Below are 19,083 nucleotides of genomic sequence, written 5' to 3' on the forward strand. Positions count from 1 at the left end.
CAGAAGGCCTTGATACCTTGCTTTGAACTGTATACTCGTGGCAGAGAAGCCTGCGCGTGAGCAAAGCTCGAGTGTGCCGCCTTGCCCTGTGCTGAAAACGTGGGAAAGGGAAGCCAACTGCTCAACCAGCCCGACATATTGTTTCTTGAACACTTTTCTTTTTGCATACACAATTGTCCCACACCCATTTGTATTTAGAAGGATTGGCAATAGGTTTATCAGTATAGGCCCTTTTATTTTGACAGACTTGACTAGGACTGTGCTATTTGATGGTCGTAGCTTTATCCCATCCTTAGATTTAGGTTAGATAGGCATTCATCCAACCCATTGAAGTTCAATAAACACCCTCGAACTGTGACCACTTGTGTCAGTCTTCAGTGTTTGATACCACGCCTTCCTTACAGCTTAAGTGCCTTCTCTTGCGAGCAGGTGACCCCCTGGTGATCCGTGTAGCAAATCGCTCTGCAGATCACTGTCCTCATCGGTACTCGAGTAGATCTGCTCCGGTCGGTCTGGGTCAGCCCCCTGATCCACATACCAGAGAAGCTCCACCGGCGGGACCATCTCCCTCTCCTTATCCGGAGGCTGCTGGATACCTCTGGTCCATCCCTGACCCTGGAGTGGCTGCTGCCTTTGTCAGTCATTGCATGCGCAGCTGTATCTAGCCTTAGGGGTACGGACACCCGTGGAGTGGCTGCCACCTCATTTGCTGATCCACTCTCCTTCAGCACAATCTCAGCGGTCGTTGTTGACTTTGACTATGAGCTTGTCTGTCTTTGTTGACGGAGCAGTCATTGATTCCCTTGGCCTGGCATGCTGCAATGTCTTTGCCAGCTTCGAAGAATCCTCCCCGGACTTGTCCTTCGTCTGCTTATCCGTAGACACAGAGTTTTGCTGGGTCTGGGGACTTCCTCTCTGAAGACCCTTTTGATGTTCAACTCTCTGTAGAGGTCGTTGGTTATGGCATCGTCTTTTGCCCGACTCAGGAACCGCATCAGAGGGCAAAACCGGCGGTGCAGAGCTTGGCCTTCTCTTAGACCTCCGCGAGCAGGGAGACCTTAAAGGATCTCGACCACTCGGAGGGAGTTTGCTCCTTGGACTGGCTGGTACTAGATGAGGCATGACTTTGCCCTGCGGCTGACTTGAGCCACGCCGCCAGTCTGCTGTAGCAGTCTTTTTGGATTTTCTTCAAAAACCATGGCATACTTCGCATCCCCTTCTCATCGTGGTCCGAATGCAGGCAATGTAAGCATTTATGATGCCGTTCTTCCAGAAAGACATTCCTTAATCCACACTTTGCGAGTTTGAAGGTGCTTCAACTTTCTTTCTTCTCTTCACTCATGGTAGAAAAGGTGCGAAGTAGACCCAATGCCGGGCCTTTCTCAAAACTTCAATGATGATCCGACAGTGGATGGAGATCTTTGCCGGTAGCGGATCCCCACTGCCAACCTCTGTCCTTTGTCGAAGATATTTAAGCAAAAATCGGTCAAATTTGCAACTAATATGATCAAAATCTAATAAACCACAAAAATAGCTCAGAGAGTAATTTGAGGACTACCAACACTGAAGCGTGCGGTACAAATTTGAAGATGGACACCAGGGGTGAAGCTTAGGAAGAGGACGGTCACTGGATGGGGAAATAGTTTTAAAGTGAAACTATTTTTTCTTTTATTGAGGATTCCCAGCCTGACGGGAGGGAATATTCATGAGCAATATTCCAGTTGCACTGTAACCTATGTAATATATGTAATTAATATGATTTTTATTATGTTCGTATTGTTTAATTTTGTAATGTAATCTCCTGCCTGTATGTTCTTTCTTGCAACCCTGTACAAATTGCGCTCTGGTGCCCCTGGGCCTGATAGTATGCGCGTTATAAATAAACAAATACAAATAGCATGTGAATTCATGCCCGACCACATGCTGGAGAATTTCTCTCAACATCTCCATCTTGAACTTGTCCTTCCTCAGGAACTTGTTCAAGGCCCTGAGGTCCAAGATGGGACACAGTCCTCCCCCTTTCTTGGGTACCAGGGAATACCAACCCGATCCCCTCTGCTCAGGAGGTACCTCTTACACTGCACCCTTCAAAAGTATGGCTTGCAGTTCTTCCTGGAGCTCCTGTTCCGGTTGTTTAGGTGGTGGTCTGTCCAGCAGCCTTTTTAAGAAAGGCAGACAGTAACCAACTAAACGAGCTCAAGAGCCCCGGTGTCGGAGGTAAAAGGGCCAACCAGGGCAATGGTGGGGGGAGAAATCAAAGCGGCTTCGAGGGCTTAGCCGCCCTGCTGCTGCCACAGTCTGCTTGCCTCTTGAGGCCCACCTGCCCCTTCCAGTGTGGGAAATGCCTCTGCCCTTGCCTGGGTTGCGGGAGCCGAGCCTTCCTGCCAAAAGGGACATCGCGTTGGTAGGCTCTACTCCTTCAGGCGAAGCTAAAGGCAGGTACGGCCAGCTGTTGGACAGCTAGGCCCAGTGACGTGGCGGCTAGCTTGGACTCCTTGAATTTCTCCAAAGACTGTCAGCCTTTGGGCCGACGAGATTCTCGCTGTCAAAGGAAACGACCAGCAGCTTGTTCTAAACATTTTGTGATAAGTATGCAGCTAAGCCTGCCTCCTTATCACTGTGGCTGACCCCATGGTTGTGCTGCAGTCCGCAACGTCTTGGCCCGTTTGCAATGACTGCCGAGCCAGCTCCTTCCCGTCATCTACCAGCTTTTGAAAGCCATCTTGCATTTCCCGTTCGGGAATATACTGAGCAAACTTGACAGCCGTCTACAGACCAAATGAGTACTTGGCAAACCCACAAGAGGCGCTGACTGCCTTTATGGCCATGATGCCGGAAGAGAAGAACTAGTTACTCTTACCTTGTAACGTTCTTTCGATGGGATGTTCCTCCGACGTATTCCTTATCTTAGATATAAATCCTTCAGCTTTGCTGGCCTCGGAAAATTTTTTCGCCAGAGGGCGCTGCGCGTCGATGATCGCCGAGTCGATGACCCTCGACGGCCTCCGTGCCGACGTCGACGTCATCCTGCCTATAAAGGCCGCGCGCAGCGTCCGTTGCTCAGTTCCGTTTTGTAGTCCCCAGTAATGTTTTTGGATTAGACTAATCACCTTGAAGGAGCATAGGCTGCAAACCCACAGGAAGTCATACTGCGGGGATGGATGGGAGGGTCGATAAGGAATACGTCGGAGGAACATCCCATCGAAAGAACGTTACAAGGTAAGAGTAACTAGTTCTTCGAAGGGATTGTGTCCTCCGACGTATTCCTTATCTTAGATAGACTCCCATAGCAGTGGTATTGTGACTGGAGGCGGGAGTAATAAAAGTTATGTTACCCTTCCAGAATGGACAGAGTGTAACACAGCCTTGCCGAATCTAGTTTCTTGACTAGAGGAGGAATCCAGGCTATAGAATTTGGTAAATGTATGTGCGGACGACCATGTGGCAGCCGCACATATATCTCGAATTGGCACCCCTCTTTGAAGGGCTGAGGATGTTGCGATACCCCTGGTAGAATGAGCCCTTAGATTTTGAGGAGGCTCCTTTCCTGCCAATTTGTAGCACTCCAGAATGGCTAAAATAATCCATCTGGAGATGGTTTGTTTTGTTATTGGAAGGCCCAACTTATGTCCTGCATAACCTACAAAGAGTTGGTCTGCTTGTCTGATCTTAGCCAATCTGCTGATATAGAAGCTCAAGGCTCGCTTAGGGTCCAGCCTGTGCAGTCTCTCTTCCTCCTTCCCCGGATGAGGAGGAGGGTAGAAAGAAGGTAATATAATCTTCTGAGTGATGTGAAACTCCGAGACTACCTTCGGGAGGAAGTTAGGCTTCACCTGAAGAACAACTTTGTCCTTGTAAAAGATTGTATGTGGAGGTTTACACGATAAGGCTTGCAACTCGCTAACCCTTCTAGCAGATGTCAATGCTATTAGCAAAACAGTTTTGAGGGTGAGAAGCTTCAATGAACAAGAGTGTAGTGGTTCAAAAGGGGCACCCTTTAGGAAGTTTAAAATTAGGTTTAAATCCCATAAGGGAACTTGAAAAGGTTTCGGGGGATAAACATTAGTTAATCCTTTTAGGTATTGTATTACCAATGGAATTTTGAAGTATGAAGGCTCCTCTGCAGTGCGCTTAAAGATTGATAGCGCTGCGAGATAGCCCTTAATTGTGCCAACCTGTAGGCCTGAATTAGCCAGGTAAAGTAAGAATGACAACACCATAGGTGTACCACAAGAAAAGGGTTCAATATTCTTTTCTCTGCACCAGCTGCAAAATTTGTTCCAACGGCAGCGGTATAGAGTTTTAGTTGCCGGCCTTCTGGCCGAAAGCAACACCTCCATAACATCATCCGGAAGGTCCCAATCCTTGTACCTCAACCTTTCAGACACCAAGCGTGAAGGTTGAGGGTCTTGATGGCTGGATGGAGAACCTGACCTTCCTTCTGCGAGAGAAGATCCTCTCTGTATGGCAGTCGAATTGGAGGGCAGATGGACATGTCTAGAAGGTCCGGGTACCACGTTCTCCTGGCCCAATCCGGGGCAATTAGGATCATGGTCTTCCGAAACCTTCTCAACCTCCTGATCATTTGAGGAATGACAGGGACCGGAGGGAACGCGTACAGAAGTGGGAACTCCCAGTCCACTACGAACGCATCTCCTAGAGCTCCTCTCGGGGGAAATTCCCTTGAGCAAAATCTGTCGCACTTCCTGTTGATACTGGTGGCGAACAGATCCACTTGAGGGGTTCCCCAAAGGGCGAAGATCTCTTGAAGGACTTCCTGAGCTATCTCCCACTCGTGAGAGACTGTGCTCTGCCTGCTCAGAGCGTCCGCTGTCAAGTTCTTCTCTCCGGCTAGGTGAATTGCCGATAGAGAGATTCCTTCCTGAATTGCCCAAAACCAGAGCTGCATCGCCTCTCTGCACAGTGGTAGTGAGCCTACGCCTCCTCTTTTGTTGAGGTAGTGCATGGCCACTGTATTGTCCGTCATTATTAGGACGTTTCTTCCCCGTACAGACGGCAGAAAAGCCTTCAGCGCTAGTCTGATGGCTCTCAGCTCCAACAGGTTGATATGTAGTCTGGACTCCGATGGAGACCAACGACCGCTGATGGTCAAGTCGTTGGCGTGAGCTCCCCACCCCGTGAGTGAGGCATCCGTGACTACTGTTATCTCCGGCCATGGTTGCCAAAACATTTCTCCTTTCAGGATGTTCTCCCGACAGGCCCACCACTGAAGGTCTCGGGCTACTTTGACCGGGATCCGAAGGAGATCTGTCATCCTTCCTGAGAACTGTGACCACTGAGTTCTCAGTGCCCACTGGAGGGATCTCATTCTCAGGCGAGCCTCCGGCACGAGGAATATGCAGGATGCCATGAGGCCTAGCAACCTCAGAAAGTCGTAGGCTGGGAGATATTGGGCATTCTGAAATCTGATGACCATCTGCAGAATATCTCGAGCCCTCACCTCTGGTGGCAAGGCTTTTCCCAGGGAAGTGTCCAGGACTGCTCCAATGAATTGGAGTCTCTGTGATGGTATCATCTGTGACTTCTTTAAATTGAGGGAGAAGCCCAGCTTGTGAAGGAAGTGGCAAACATAATCTAGTTGTCTCTGAGCCTGTTCCGAAGATACAGCTCTGATCAACCAATCGTCTAGGTAAGGGTAGACATGAATCCCTTCCCTCCTTAGACTTGCAGCCACAACCGACATTAGCTTGGTAAAGACCCTCGGGGCGGAGGTTAGCCCAAATGGCAGAACTCGAAATTGATAATGAGAGCTGCCAATTGCGAACCTCAGGTATCTCCTGTGCCTGGGATGGATCGGCACATGGAAATAAGCGTCCTGGAGGTCTAGAGATACCAACCAGTCCTGAAGCTGGAGGGCCTGAAGGATCTGAGAGAGAGTCACCATCTTGAACTTGTCCTTTCGGAGGAATTTGTTCAATTCCCGTAAGTCTAAGATGGGTCTCAGTCCTCCGTCCTTCTTCGGTATTATGAAGTAGGGGGAGTACCAACCCTTGTTCCTTTCCGCTACAGGTACCAGTTCTATGGCACCTTTCTCTAGCAGGTCTAAAACCTCCTGCAAGAGGAGCGGATCTGGAAGCTTCAAAGGGTTGTTCCCCGGTGGATGACTCTGAGGGATATGTAGGAAGGGCAGGCAGTAACCTTGGGCCACTGTCTCCAGAGCCCAAGCATCTGACGTAATAGCCTGCCATTCCGTCAGATGGTGAGTTAACCTGCCCCCTACTGGTGTTCTGTGAGGGGAGACCTCAGAGTGGTTTTGAAGCGGCTGATGCAGTTGCCGAAGGTAAAGTGGCTCCTGCTCCTGCGGGTGCGGCTTTCTTTCCCCTACCCCGTCCACCACGGGTAAATCTTCCTTGGCCTCTTTGAGCCGGTCGTCCCCTGCCCCTTCCATATGAGGAATAGTAACGAAAGGACCGTCCTCTCCACGATGATCCCGAAGGACGAAAGGTATTCTGACGGATAGCAGCTCCCAATGACTTGGCTGCTGCCTTGGACGTTTGCAGTTTCTCCAAACTGTCATCCGCCTTCTTTCCAAAGAGGGTAGAACCGTCAAAGGGCATATTCAAAAGCCTGGTCTGCACGTCAGAGGCAAAACCAGACTTCCTCAACCACGCATGCCTGCGGATTGTGGTACTTGCCGCCATGGCCCTGCTGATACTGTCAGCAGAATCTAGGCCAGTTTGTAGGGTCTCGCACATCGCATCTTTACCATCCCTGATGATGTTTAAAAATGCGTCCCTTTCCTCTCCTTCTTGGAGGCAGTCAGCCGCTGATGAAGCGCACTCCCAAAGGGTGTGGCTGAACCTAGCGAGCGTACAGGTCGCGTTAATAGACTTTAACGCCATGCTACAGGCAGAAAAAACCTTCTTAGCCATGGCATCATACTTTTTGTCATCCCTATCCTGCGGAGCAGTGGGGTATGCAGATGTGCTGCCTGATGAGGTTGCAGCCTGTACAACCAAGCTCTCAGGAGTAGGGTGTTTTGACAAATATTCAGGGTCAGAACTAGCCACCCTGTATTTTGTTGACAGTTTTTTATTTACTGCCGGGATAATTTCTGGCGTTTCCCAGTTTGTCAAAATCCTTCTCTGTAGAGCAGAGTGAAATGGAACCACAGGATCCTCCTGTGGGCCCTTGTCCAGTATGTCAGTGAGGTCATCCTGCTGAAAGGCAGGAGAAGGTGCAGACCAACCCATAAATTCTATGATTCTAGACATCAGAGCTCTATATGGAGTCTCCGCATGTTCTCCTGGGTCTGGTTTGATAAATTCTGCTTCAGGAGAAGTGTCCAAGCCACTAGCTTCCTGAAGTGCATCCTGAAGATTTTTTAATCTTCCTTCCTCAGAGGCGAAAGTCTCTGGCTCTGGTGATGTGGTCCTCTGTAAATCAATATCTTGGTCTGAATCCTCCCTTTCCTCAAAAATCGAGGTTAAAGGGGGATACATTGGTTTTTGGAATGGTATAAACCCCATTTCCAATGCAGAAGGAGCCATCATCACAGGCCTTGAAAACGTCGATGTCGTCGACACCGACGTGAAAGTACTCGAAGGCGCCGTGAAAAGCGTCGAGAAATGTGTACTAGGCCTCGAAGAACTCGAAAGGATCGGAGTCCTGCTCGAGAACGACGTCGACGTTCTCGGCGTCGAGTCGGAGGTCTTTTGTCTAACCGTTGGCTGTGGAGTAGCCGTGGTTCTTTCCTTCACCGGCGTCGATATCGGCGTCGACGTCGGCGTCGACTCGATCGACTGATGCGCCGATGAATCCTTCGACAACGGCGTCGATGGCGCCGACCTCTGTTTCGAAGGAGTTTTCGACGATGGCGTCGATGATGCTTTATCTCCCGATGGCTCGAGGCGCTTTCGGGTTGACTTTTCCGCCGGGTACTGCGACTCGCGGCGTTTAGATTTTTTGGGTTTTTTACCCGGGGTATCACCCTCAGCTGTCTTCGAGGGGGACGAGGCCGCTTTCTCGAAGACGCTTAGCATCTTTTTCCTGAATTCCTCCCACTCAGCTTGCGAGCTGCGTTTTGTGGGGCAATGAACTCTCTCAGGAGAACTCGACGAAGATGACGAAGGGGATCTCCTACGTCTCTTCTTCGAGTGTCTCGATGTCGACGAGTGGTGGGAGCCACTTCGTGATCTAGATCGAGAGTGTTTTTTATGGTGAGGAGACGAACGTCTCGACTCTACCGAAGAAGCTTTCGAGGAAGTTAAAGTTGACCTACCTCTCTCGAGCTTCCCCCTACGCTCCTTCAAGGCTTTCGCCGTCATGGAAAGGCATTCCTCACACTCCGAACTCTGGTGCGTGATTCCCAGACACCACAAACAGACCCTGTGAGGGTCCGTCAACGACATTTTCTTCCCGCAGTCTCGGCACTTTTTGAAACCGGACCGAGGGGTCGTCGGGTCGGAGGAGGATGCCATCGATATCGAGGTAAATAGTAGTTATTATATACGTTATCTTGACGAGAACTGAGCAACGGTGTTCCGAGGCACAACGAAGCGCGGAAAAACGGAACTGAGCAACGGACGCTGCGCGCGGCCTTTATAGGCAGGATGACGTCGACGTCGGCACGGAGGCCGTCGAGGGTCATCGACTCGGCGATCATCGACGCGCAGCGCCCTCTGGCGAAAAAATTTTCCGAGGCCAGCAAAGCTGAAGGATTTATATCTAAGATAAGGAATACGTCGGAGGACACAATCCCTTCGAAGTGTTATTTTTCTTTCCCTCCCTATCGGTCAGTAGAATTGACATGGACGTGGTTGATCTGGTAAAGATTGGCTGCCTGAACCACTAACCCCTCTGGTGTTGGGTGGGTGGAGAGAAAATGAGGGTCTCCCCTTGCCGGCCTATACTTTTTGGTGAAGTCAGACTTAACAAGGGGCGTGGTGCAAGGCCTCTACCACAAGGTGGCGATTGGGTCAGCAACAGCTGCATTGAAGGGCATGGCCCTTTCCGTAGGCCTTTCATCGAAGATATCAGTAAGGTCATAGCATGAAAAAGGCTTGGCTGGAGCACTCCATCACAGGGCATCTACAACCCGGTCCACTAAAGCACAATATTTGGCGTTAGCATGGCCGTAAGGATGAGTCTGCAGTGTCTCCATGGCTGGGGATATGTCCAGCTTACTGGCATCATGAATGCCCTCAGCCAAGGCAACCAAATCTGCCTGGTCGACAAAGAAATCTGCCCCTCCAGCACCTGCATATGCAGCATCAAAACCACTTGGTTGTCATCAGCAGTGCCGGAAAATAGCGCCCATGGAGCCCAAAAACTCTGCTCTTGACTTCGGCACATAATACCGCTCGACAGCAGTCGAGAATGTCGAAGGCTTTGCGTTCGGATTTGAAAGATGCTTCCACACGGGGGGCATACTGTCTGTATCATCGCCGGAGGTGCATTGGCACTGAGACCGACGGCTCTTCCGATGACATTGGAACAGTGTTCACTTTGGGGCTGGGTTACTGGGCGCTGTTGGAGCCACTGTGGCCTGCTGCATCGAGGGATCACCCATGCACGCAGCTGCCTTTTGGAACATATGAACCATCTGTTCCTTGAAAGCCACCCACTCCGCCTTGGAATTCAGCTCCCCGGACGACTTACTGGGGTCGTCCAAAGAACCAGTCCTGTGTCTGATGGCATCATATTTTCTTGTGGGAGGAAGGAGCGACTACCGTAGTGTGACCTCTTCTTGGTCTTTTTTCTGTATGCTCCTTAATTCTCATTAGTAGGACCATCCGTCTCAACTTTCGGCGATCGAACGGTCGACCGCGCCAGAGATTTTGAAGGAGTTCAGCCCACCGTGAATTTCCCTGCCAGTTCCGTGAGGGACTTCGGATTCATTGTTCTGCACAAACCACATCCCTCAGTGTCGTGACCGGCACAGAGGCACCACATGTAAATGTTGTGCGGGTCCATAATGGACATTTTGGAGCTACAGCCTCTGCAGCACTCACACCCACATACTTTGGCCGCAGACATGACTCGAACTTGAAAAACAGACACATTCATTGAATTTAAACACTAAGGATTAGCAGTGTTCCTCGAGCAGCGTGCGGAACACGCAGAAAAGAGGAGCTGGGGCAAGGGGTGTTAGGCAAAGATTGTATGCACTACCCTTTGGGTGCACTACAAAAACCCTGACCTCCTGGCAATAGGAACCCATCCTTTGGTATAAGTCTGTACTACACAGGTTGGTTATGTGGCTGAACAGCCAGGCTTATCTCAAGAGGGGTCAATGTGAGCAGTAGGGGATTTACACAGTGAGTCACAGTGACAAGTATCCAAATAAACGCTTGCACTCGAGGTTTCTTGATTAAACAATTATTAATTTAACATTCAGTTTGAATAAGCCTTCAGAAGGGGCAATATAATAGTAACACACAAATACCCTTCAAAATACACACTTAGTTCCTCTAAATCGGCAAGTACCCATTTGGGATGGCACACAGACACTTCCTACACCCTCAGGTGACTTCAATAGCTAGGAAACTGGACATAAATATATCACTGGTACATTTAGAGCAATCCTGAAGTTGGTGTCAAAGAAAAGAGGTTTGAGAATAAGACAAGAGCGCACACACATTCTGAAGCAGGAAAGTACTTTTGAACCCCCCAATGAAAGGTAAGTTAACCCTTTGCTGGAAGGAAAGTAAAAACACACAATCAGAGGAAAGAAGAGTCATTCAGGGAGACAGGGCAGCCAATGTCAATTGGGCAAAAGTCTAGGTGAGCTGAAGCACTTCTTGCAGGTAAGTAAGTTTTGCACAATGTTTTAGAAGTCTTGGTAGAAAAAGTAAAATCAAGTATGGCCACAAGCTGGTAGGCTTCTGAGTTGTAGAAGATGCAAGCAACTCTACAGCAGCAACCAAGACAAGTCTCAACTGAGAACAAGTAAGGTTACAAGACAAGAGGTAAGTTCTCTTCTGTACAGTACCTTTAGTTAGAAGAAATGATTCCAGCTGGCTTCTGTTCCTGTGTGGCTCTGCAGATCCTTTTGTTCCTGGGACTCAGTTGTGGGGACAAGAGGGAGAACGTCTGGGGACTCCAGCAACACAAGGGGACAGTCGGCCGCAGCAGCAAAGGGCAAACTTCAATTCATTGGCACTTCAGCGTTTCAGCTCCTCGCGTCCGACAGCAAAGGCTTTGACACTGCGGTTCTCGGATACCACTTCAGACTGTCCTTGCTTCTGGGGTCCAGCACTCTAAGGTGACTCAGGATTGGTCAGTCATGCATCATGGAAGTCTGGAGGATCTTCCTAGTGCTCGGGTCGGACTTAAAAGCAATCCACTCGATTTGGTGTTCCTCTCCCTGGCACTTCGGTTCCAGCAGCATTGGAAGTACAGCCAGCTTCGAGAGGATGTCCAAACGAGTTCACTTTGGAGTTGATTGGTCCCACCAACTCAAGGGGAGAAGTCGCCCTTGCAGGGCTTCTCTAGTCGAGGCAAATTCCGAGCTTCAGCACAGCAGCAGGGCTTCACCAGGCAAACCAACGGTCCAGGAGTTGCAGCATGCGTCTCTTCCAAGTTCTTCGGATTCCTTCGCCCAGTGGTCGACTCTGCCTTCCAAGCCAAAAAGCCTTGCCTTTTATGCAGGTTTCTCCCATTCATTCCAGCCTAGCTGTCAATCACAAGGCAGGGTGGCTGTCCTTGTGGCACAGCCAGGCGGCCAATCACCTGTAGGTGCATTCCTGTAACCTAGGGGATTAAGCACAGGGAGTTTTGGGCACCTCCCTCACTTCCTGCCCCTGCCAGACATACTGGAGTCAGAGGCGGACTTCACTTGTGAATCCCGTCAAAGACAAAACGAACAAAGGGACCAAACCTGGTTTGGCGCACAGAGTAAATCTCAAGAAGGACTTTCCAACATGAAATCGCAAAAATAGATGACCAGGACCATTTTGACAGAATGGGCATCCATGGGTGCTTTACTGCAGCTGCGAATTCAGCATGCGGAAAAAACTCCCAATGGTAGTTAAAAGTAAACCACTGCCACCAGCCATTAATTGTAGAAAGGGTAACAAAAGTTACATGAGAAACTAGACAAAGGGGATGCTAAGTAACCCCTCCAGCACCCTATTGTAAGATAGTGTGCGCTGGGTCTAGAAAGTAACAAATGTAAGTAAAGTCAATTTCACTTCACTGCTCTTGGAAACAGTAGTTTATCTAAAAGAAGGTATTTAAATCTTTGGGGCATCTGAAAGACTTCTCTGTGGCACTGCACTGATGGTGCTATGTGTCACAATGTAAAAAGATGATTCCTATGGAGTTTGTCAGACTCCATAACCAAAAGAAACAGTTTAAAATCACAGAAAAATACGAGAGTGGGAAAAGGTCTCACTCTCTCCAGGTTAAAAATCAAAAAGTCCTAGACTCCAGCTAAAGTGCTGGGGGTCTCTAAGGTAGAGAGGAATTAGTACATTTCTTAGAATTCTCCCTAACAAGGGGCGTTGTGATGCACTATATGTACGACGAGCATTTCATGTCCGGAGCCGACGACTGAGGCATCGAGGCGAGATGGATCGACGGCCGAGTCGAGGTGCACTGCATCCCCTGTCGAAAGGTTTTCCAGGCAGCTGATACTGGAATGGATATCTGATAAGGAAGGCAATACATTGAAATAGGAATTCTGGCTTAACAATAAGGAATCTGTAAAAATGAGAATCCATTGCTAAAAAATACAAATGACAAGAAACACAAAGTAAAGCTTTTGTACTGTGCCATTTCTTGCTTACCTTAAACCTTTCCAGGTTTTGCTTCCTTTCATGAGGCTTTCTATCACCATGCAGACAAACACAAGATAACTGGTGTCCTTTTTTATCTGGGCCTAAAAAAGAAAAATCCGCAAGGCAGTGCACATTAAACAAAATGATCGCTTGTTAGGATCATTTTCTCATCCTAATCAGATTTAGTAAATGTTCATAATTTCTGATTTTATAAAGGTTGGCCCTGCCAAATAGGATTATTAAATGATGCTGTTGCTATGATTTAAACTGTACCTCCTCCTTGTTGGATAAAGTATTGTTCCATGTTATCACAGTCAATTTTTGTTCGGCAGAAAATAATTGCTTGATCCATCTTGTGTTCTTTGATTGCACGCACCGTGTATTCTCCCTTTAAGATTTTGATAGCTTCAGACCACATCTCTGAGGACAGAAACACAGAACATTTAACAGATTCAAAATATGAGAGCCATGCAACTTCCCTACAATACAGTATGTGATGGAGTGTTTTCAAATGCAATTATAGTGTGTTAGTTTAAACAAACTTTTCATACAATACATACAATAAAAAGTTAAGAACATTATCCATTTTCATAATCGTAAATTGTATTAAATTCATTATAGGTTGGACAATTATTTACAATTACCTCAATATACACATTGTGTATACTTGAACAGATTTGTCTATTAGAATGTATTTTCTTTTTGATACACACTCAGTTGATAGCAACTTGAATGTAATTGACTTTCACTATACGCTAAACTTTCTTGCAGGCTTTATTCTTTCTCATCCATCTCTACATAATTCATAATTTCATTTTGTGCCATTTCTGTTAATCTGTTCAACACCGTTTATTCCCATGAATAAACACTCCGACAAGGAAGGAGGTTAGAGAAAACTAAAACAGTGATTTATTCTAAAAATGTCTCTCCAAAACAGAGCTTAATTAGTCCACATTCAACCACAATAATTGAAAAGTAAAGCTTTTTTCAAAATACATGTTTATTTAAATATTAGTTACGCGACCCCCCCGCAAATTATATATAATCGTATTAACAGTGGCTATTCATCACGCATTCAACAAATACTTTCATAAGCATAGTAAATGAACTTTTACAACAAAAGCAAGCTGTCGAATGAGCGTCCCGCTCCAAAATGGCTGCCGCACGCACTGAGAACGCGATGATATCATCGTGCCGTGCATTAATAAGTTGCGCGCGGTGTGATGTCACCGCGCATCGCTAGGGTTATATAAAGCCCATTTTTCAAAACAAACGCAGCGCAACCTGGCCACTGGAATCAACGCTTATCAGGGCACCAAGGACATCTTTGACCACAGATGGACCGGTAACTAGATAAAAGGTAAGCCATGGTCAATCTTAGAAAACAGCTTAAATAAGATCTATGCTTATCTCCAAGTCCTCTTTTCCTTTCTTAAATGTATATACCAGTATTCTAATTTAGTCTTCTCTTTCCAATAGCTTCTCCAAAAATTTGATCTTATCAAACAGAACACTTTTAAAAAACTATGGAAATTACAAATTGAAGCAATTCGAAAAATGTACATTGAAGTTATTGATGAAAAAATTATGCAATACCCAAGTTATACAATACAGAACTCTGTAACCAAAAAAACAAGGCGAGTCAGATTTTTTAGAAATTATTGTTTACTATGTAAGATGTTGGCACAACTGTCTAAGAAATAATTACAGAAAATTAGACACCCATAGTTCAACATCTTTTTCTGTTTCTTTACTTCTTTTTTCTGTCAGAAACGACTCTCTCCTGATGAACCATTGACACACACAATGGGGAAAACATGTGTCGAGTACAATTTGAGAGTAACATAATTGCAAGGGTGTGATGTTAACACCAGAAGCAGATAACAATTCTTTGAGTAAAATGAACATTTATGGTGTGATGTTAACACCGGGACAAACAATTTGTTTACCTTTTTCAACCATCACCACTAGATGTGTAGCTAACACCAAATTAAAAACATCTTTACCATCCACGTGGAATGAAATCCTCTTTTTACATACCAGTACTTACCTTTGCTGAAAGTATATCTGACTCACCAATCAAGTATTTTCTACTCAGGGTTGGTGCATTCGAGTATATTTATTCTCATCTCTTTATTTTTTGTGCATCAATATTTGTGTAGCAACCACACAAAGATTTGGGAGCTACTCATGCTGACAACCATATCTCTTTAGAGGCTGGCGCCAAGGGAGAGCTTTGCTGGTTGCAACACCTCATTTTTCTTAAAACACATAGCAAACTATTTTAAAAAATCCCAATAAGATAACAATTTCTTAGAATCGGTTTTAAAAATTAAGAAATCCGCTTTAAACATCATTTATATAATAGACACTAGAATATATTTCATGAAATCTCAATATGACCATCCCCTGCCACATTCTCTTCAATTTTATACCACAGATTGCTAGTGGCAAGACAATGACAAGCAGGATCCCATTAGACATCAGAGTCAACACACTTGTGTTAATAGTAGTCACATTGTAGACAATCTTCCCTAAATATTTCTTGGTTAAATGTTCACAACTAATACAATCTGTTAAAAGCTGCTAAAATCCAAAACAGATCTACACGGACATGGGCCTAATGTTGATAAAACGGCTAACTGATTGAGCCTCATTAACATGTATGTGTTTCTATATTTGGGCTAAGGAAATTTGAGAACATACGAATTAGATGTGCAATAGCACAGTATTATGCTCATAAATCACTCCCAAGTATTGTAATGTTACCTTATTAGTTAATTGTTCCATTAATATATACAAATCCCAATAAATCATGTTATCAATACAGAATTTCTCATTATCTGTTCTGAATTGATTTAGCTAAACAGTTTCCCGCCTATCAAAGCTTTTCACAGGACCGACAATAGACATGAAAGCTGATGTGCAGGAGGAGCCCTTCTCATCCTTATGCAGTCAGCAAATGAAGCAAGCCCCAGTTGGATATTATGGCCTGTATCAGAATACATTGGGGTAAGGATAAGATGGTGCACTAGATTTTTCTCTCCAGTTTGTCCAACCATACAGTATCACTAGCACAATCTGCCTCCAATTGTTATGTAAGATTTTCTGTTTAGTACCAAATCTCCCTCACTTGTGTGACCCCCAGGACTTTTTGCTGGACTGGTGGATTATTTTTTCTTTATACCTCAGTGAGTGGGAATATTTTTACACTCTCAGCTTCTTATACTCTTATATGGGCGTCATTTGTAAGACTCTTCATAGTGTCTTTTGGATTTTATCCTTTTGACAACTTTTTGGCATATACCCCATTATTGTTAGTGGGTTGCCCTTTGGGTTCCACTTTTAATGTTCTCTGGCTAACCTTGAGAGAACTACAGTTCCCAAGAAAAGACAGGATATTTTATCCTCCCTACATTTTATTCTGGTGAGACAAGCACACCGTACCTTATGTGGAGAGCTGGGGGGATACAGTGTATAGCCCCCTTCGCATTCTCACTAACGTTTCTGCTATAAGGGAGGGACAAGATTACCTTCAATGGCTTGTTGCAATGAACCTTTTTACTAATTCAGTGCACCTTTAGTGCGGGACGTTTCCAGAGCTGGGGTAAAGGCACCCATGGGTGCTCATTTTACCAGAATGGCCCTGGTTTTCTTTTTCTGCCATTTCAGGGGTCATTGTCCTTTCTCAGTGCATCCCCTGCCCTCCAGGGCAGGAAAGTTCTTTCCATTAACTTTTATCGTCACAGGAGACCTCAGTCAAGCCCACCCAGGCTCCAGAGTGTCTGAAGGCGGGAAGAGGGAGAGGAGTCCAAAACTCTGTAGCCCTTTGTCTTCCAGCCTGCCTGCGAGAATCCAGTACTAACTGGGAGGTTGGATGTCCTGAAAGCACTGCCACCCATCCAGGTTAGAATGTTGCACGCCTGTCCGATTGGCTGGGTGTTAGGCAGAAACCTGTGCAGTTCCCTTAGGGACCACTGCAAAAGGCTTAAGACTACAGGTGTTGGCAGTAAACCCAATTGGTAGCAGTCTGTACCACCCAGATTTACCTGGTAGCTGTGGCTGAGCAGTCAGACCTCTCTCAAGAGGAGTTAGGCAGTATATAGATTATACACAATAGGTACAGAGATACAGTAGCACAAGCAAACACTGACCAGAGCTTTGGTGTAAAAGTATATAATTATTTATTTAAAGACACACTTGTAAATTACACTAGCACAAAAAGAGGTAAGTAAATTCAACACACAGTCACTATTATAGATATACAACCATGATTACTTATTAGACAAGTCTTAGTGAGAAACACCACTTATTTTCAGACAGAGGTGAGCGCTTAACCTAAGATGGCACTCTAATAAGTTTTAAAAAAGGGAGGGGGAAAAAGGCAGAGTTATGAAAGCACACAATTTCAATACTTTTAAAAGAACCACAGAGAGGCAGGTTAGGCAAAGTCTACTGGAGAGCAAGGAAGTTCAAATTACAGGCCGACTCTTAGAGAGAGCAAGCGAAATGTGTCCAGGATCACACAGTGGGGTTATGCCCAAAGAGTCTTTGTAGATCGTTCAACAAAAGATGAGATCAAGTCAGGAAAAGTTAGTTACCAGGCCCCAGGCTAACCCAGGTTAGAAAGTCGAGGATTTACGGTCACCCCGAACGATCTGTCGCAAGGGAAGCCAGGCGGGACACAGTACCTGTAATGGGATAAAGGCTCCAGCGGGGGCAGTTGTTCCTGGCAGCGGGTGCAAGTCGGTGTTTCGTCCAGAGGAAGAGGAGGTCTCGACGTGGAGGAAAGATGAAGGTCGTTGCACTGCCAGGGAAGAAACCAGCCGCGGAGTTCTCCGGTTACAAGGTACTACCCTTTTCTTCGCGGTAGTGGCAAACCTTGGTATTCCGGTTGCTGGGGTGCTTGGCACAGGCAAGGCGGCCACGAGATGATCCAGGAAGGCGAAAAGACGGGCAAACTGGTTATCCCCACCAGTCAAAGGAAGAAGACTCTCCGGACTGGAGATCTCCTCTGTCGTCGGGAAAAGTGGTGAGACGGTTCAGCAGGGCTCCACCGGTGGTGTCGTTGCAGGTCGGCTCAGCTTCTCCCTCCTCGGATTCTTTAGGTCCTGTGGCGACTTCTGAAGTTCCAGTCCCCAAAGCCCTGCTTTTATGCAGAAAACCCCCATTCATCAGTCCTAGCCGTCACTCAAATGCTAAGTGGTGAGCCGGGCGGCTCACCACTGGGCCAATCACACAAGAGTGTGACTTGAGTTGCCGAGGCAACTCAATCCAGGGTGCCTAAACCCCCCTCCGACACCCCCTGTGGTACCCAGACAGAGTGGCACCACTTTTGGAGGCTTCTGTGGAGAAGCCCGCCAAAAAGTGGAACAAAGGGCCCGACTTGGGTTGGAGTCACAGAAGCGAACACAAATGCCGTTTTGGAACCGAGTTTCGGCAAAAAATACCAACCAGTGATTTAATATTAATTTAATAAATCGGCGGTATGTTCGAGGCTATTTTAAAAAGTGGTAGCCTCGAACAATGGGAAAATCCCATAGGAATGGTTGAATATAAAAAGTAGTATCCACTGCCACCAGCCAAAACTCGGTCGGGGGGGACTGGACAGTGCCCCCTTGAACAACAGACCCCGGGGCAATCGAATTGCCCCGACCAGTACGTCCACAATATGATGGTTTGTACTGGTTCTGTTCACAATTTGAGACTAGTAAAGCCAATGTGACTTTACATGCCCTGGGAGACAGTAGTCAGTCCCAGGGTATGGAGTCTATGTTTGGGGGTAGCTACGACACCCCTGGGTTACTGCACAGAGGGTGCTGTGTAACTCACATACCAAAAACACATGAAGCCCTATGGGGTAAAGTCTAACTCTTAGCAGGAGAAAAAATAAACCCCAAAAATACAGCAAAGCTGCTGGGGGACTCACTAGGTTTGGGAAATTAGCCCTAACAGAGAATTCTCCCTAACACTGGGTTCCCGCATAAAAGTCAGATCCTGGAAGCTGAAGAGGTAGTCGACCACTGGACATGAATCCCAAGAGGAAGATGAAGAAACCGCGGCCGAGATGATTTCCAGCAACCAGAGAGCCTGCCGAGTAACCAAAGCCTTCTGGTTACCATTCATTTCAAGCGACCTGGGGATAAAGAAAACAAAGACCCTGACAAAGCCTGGTGAGATCCACTGGACTCAAGACCACCTGCATTTTGAACCATCCCACGACGTGCTGTGACCTTGGCCGGGCTGCAATATACCAATACCCTGGGAACTCGAACCATTGTGCAGTGCACAGTCTTCCGATTAAAGCAGACACTCTGGTGGGATGCTGCTGGCAGTCCAG

At 46.8% G+C, this 19,083-nt stretch overlaps 1 protein-coding gene across 2 annotated transcripts in view; it reads right to left on the reverse strand.

The window, feature by feature from the left end:
• DDX1 (DEAD-box helicase 1) overlaps positions 1–19,083 on the reverse strand; it is a 795,552-nt gene that overhangs the window by 151,801 nt on the left and 624,668 nt on the right. For both annotated transcript variants that reach the window (XM_069605939.1, XM_069605941.1), the window contains exons 19-20: positions 13,017–13,163; positions 12,753–12,844 (exon numbers count right to left, since the gene is read on the reverse strand). In XM_069605939.1, coding sequence (XP_069462040.1) covers positions 12,753–12,844; positions 13,017–13,163 — 239 coding nt within the window. The remainder of the gene's footprint in view (positions 1–12,752; positions 12,845–13,016; positions 13,164–19,083) is intronic.

This window comes from Ambystoma mexicanum, chromosome 4p, assembly GCF_040938575.1.
Source record: "Ambystoma mexicanum isolate Mex_15411 chromosome 4p, UKY_AmexF1_1, whole genome shotgun sequence".
In the NCBI taxonomy this organism is placed as follows: domain Eukaryota; kingdom Metazoa; phylum Chordata; class Amphibia; order Caudata; family Ambystomatidae; genus Ambystoma; species Ambystoma mexicanum.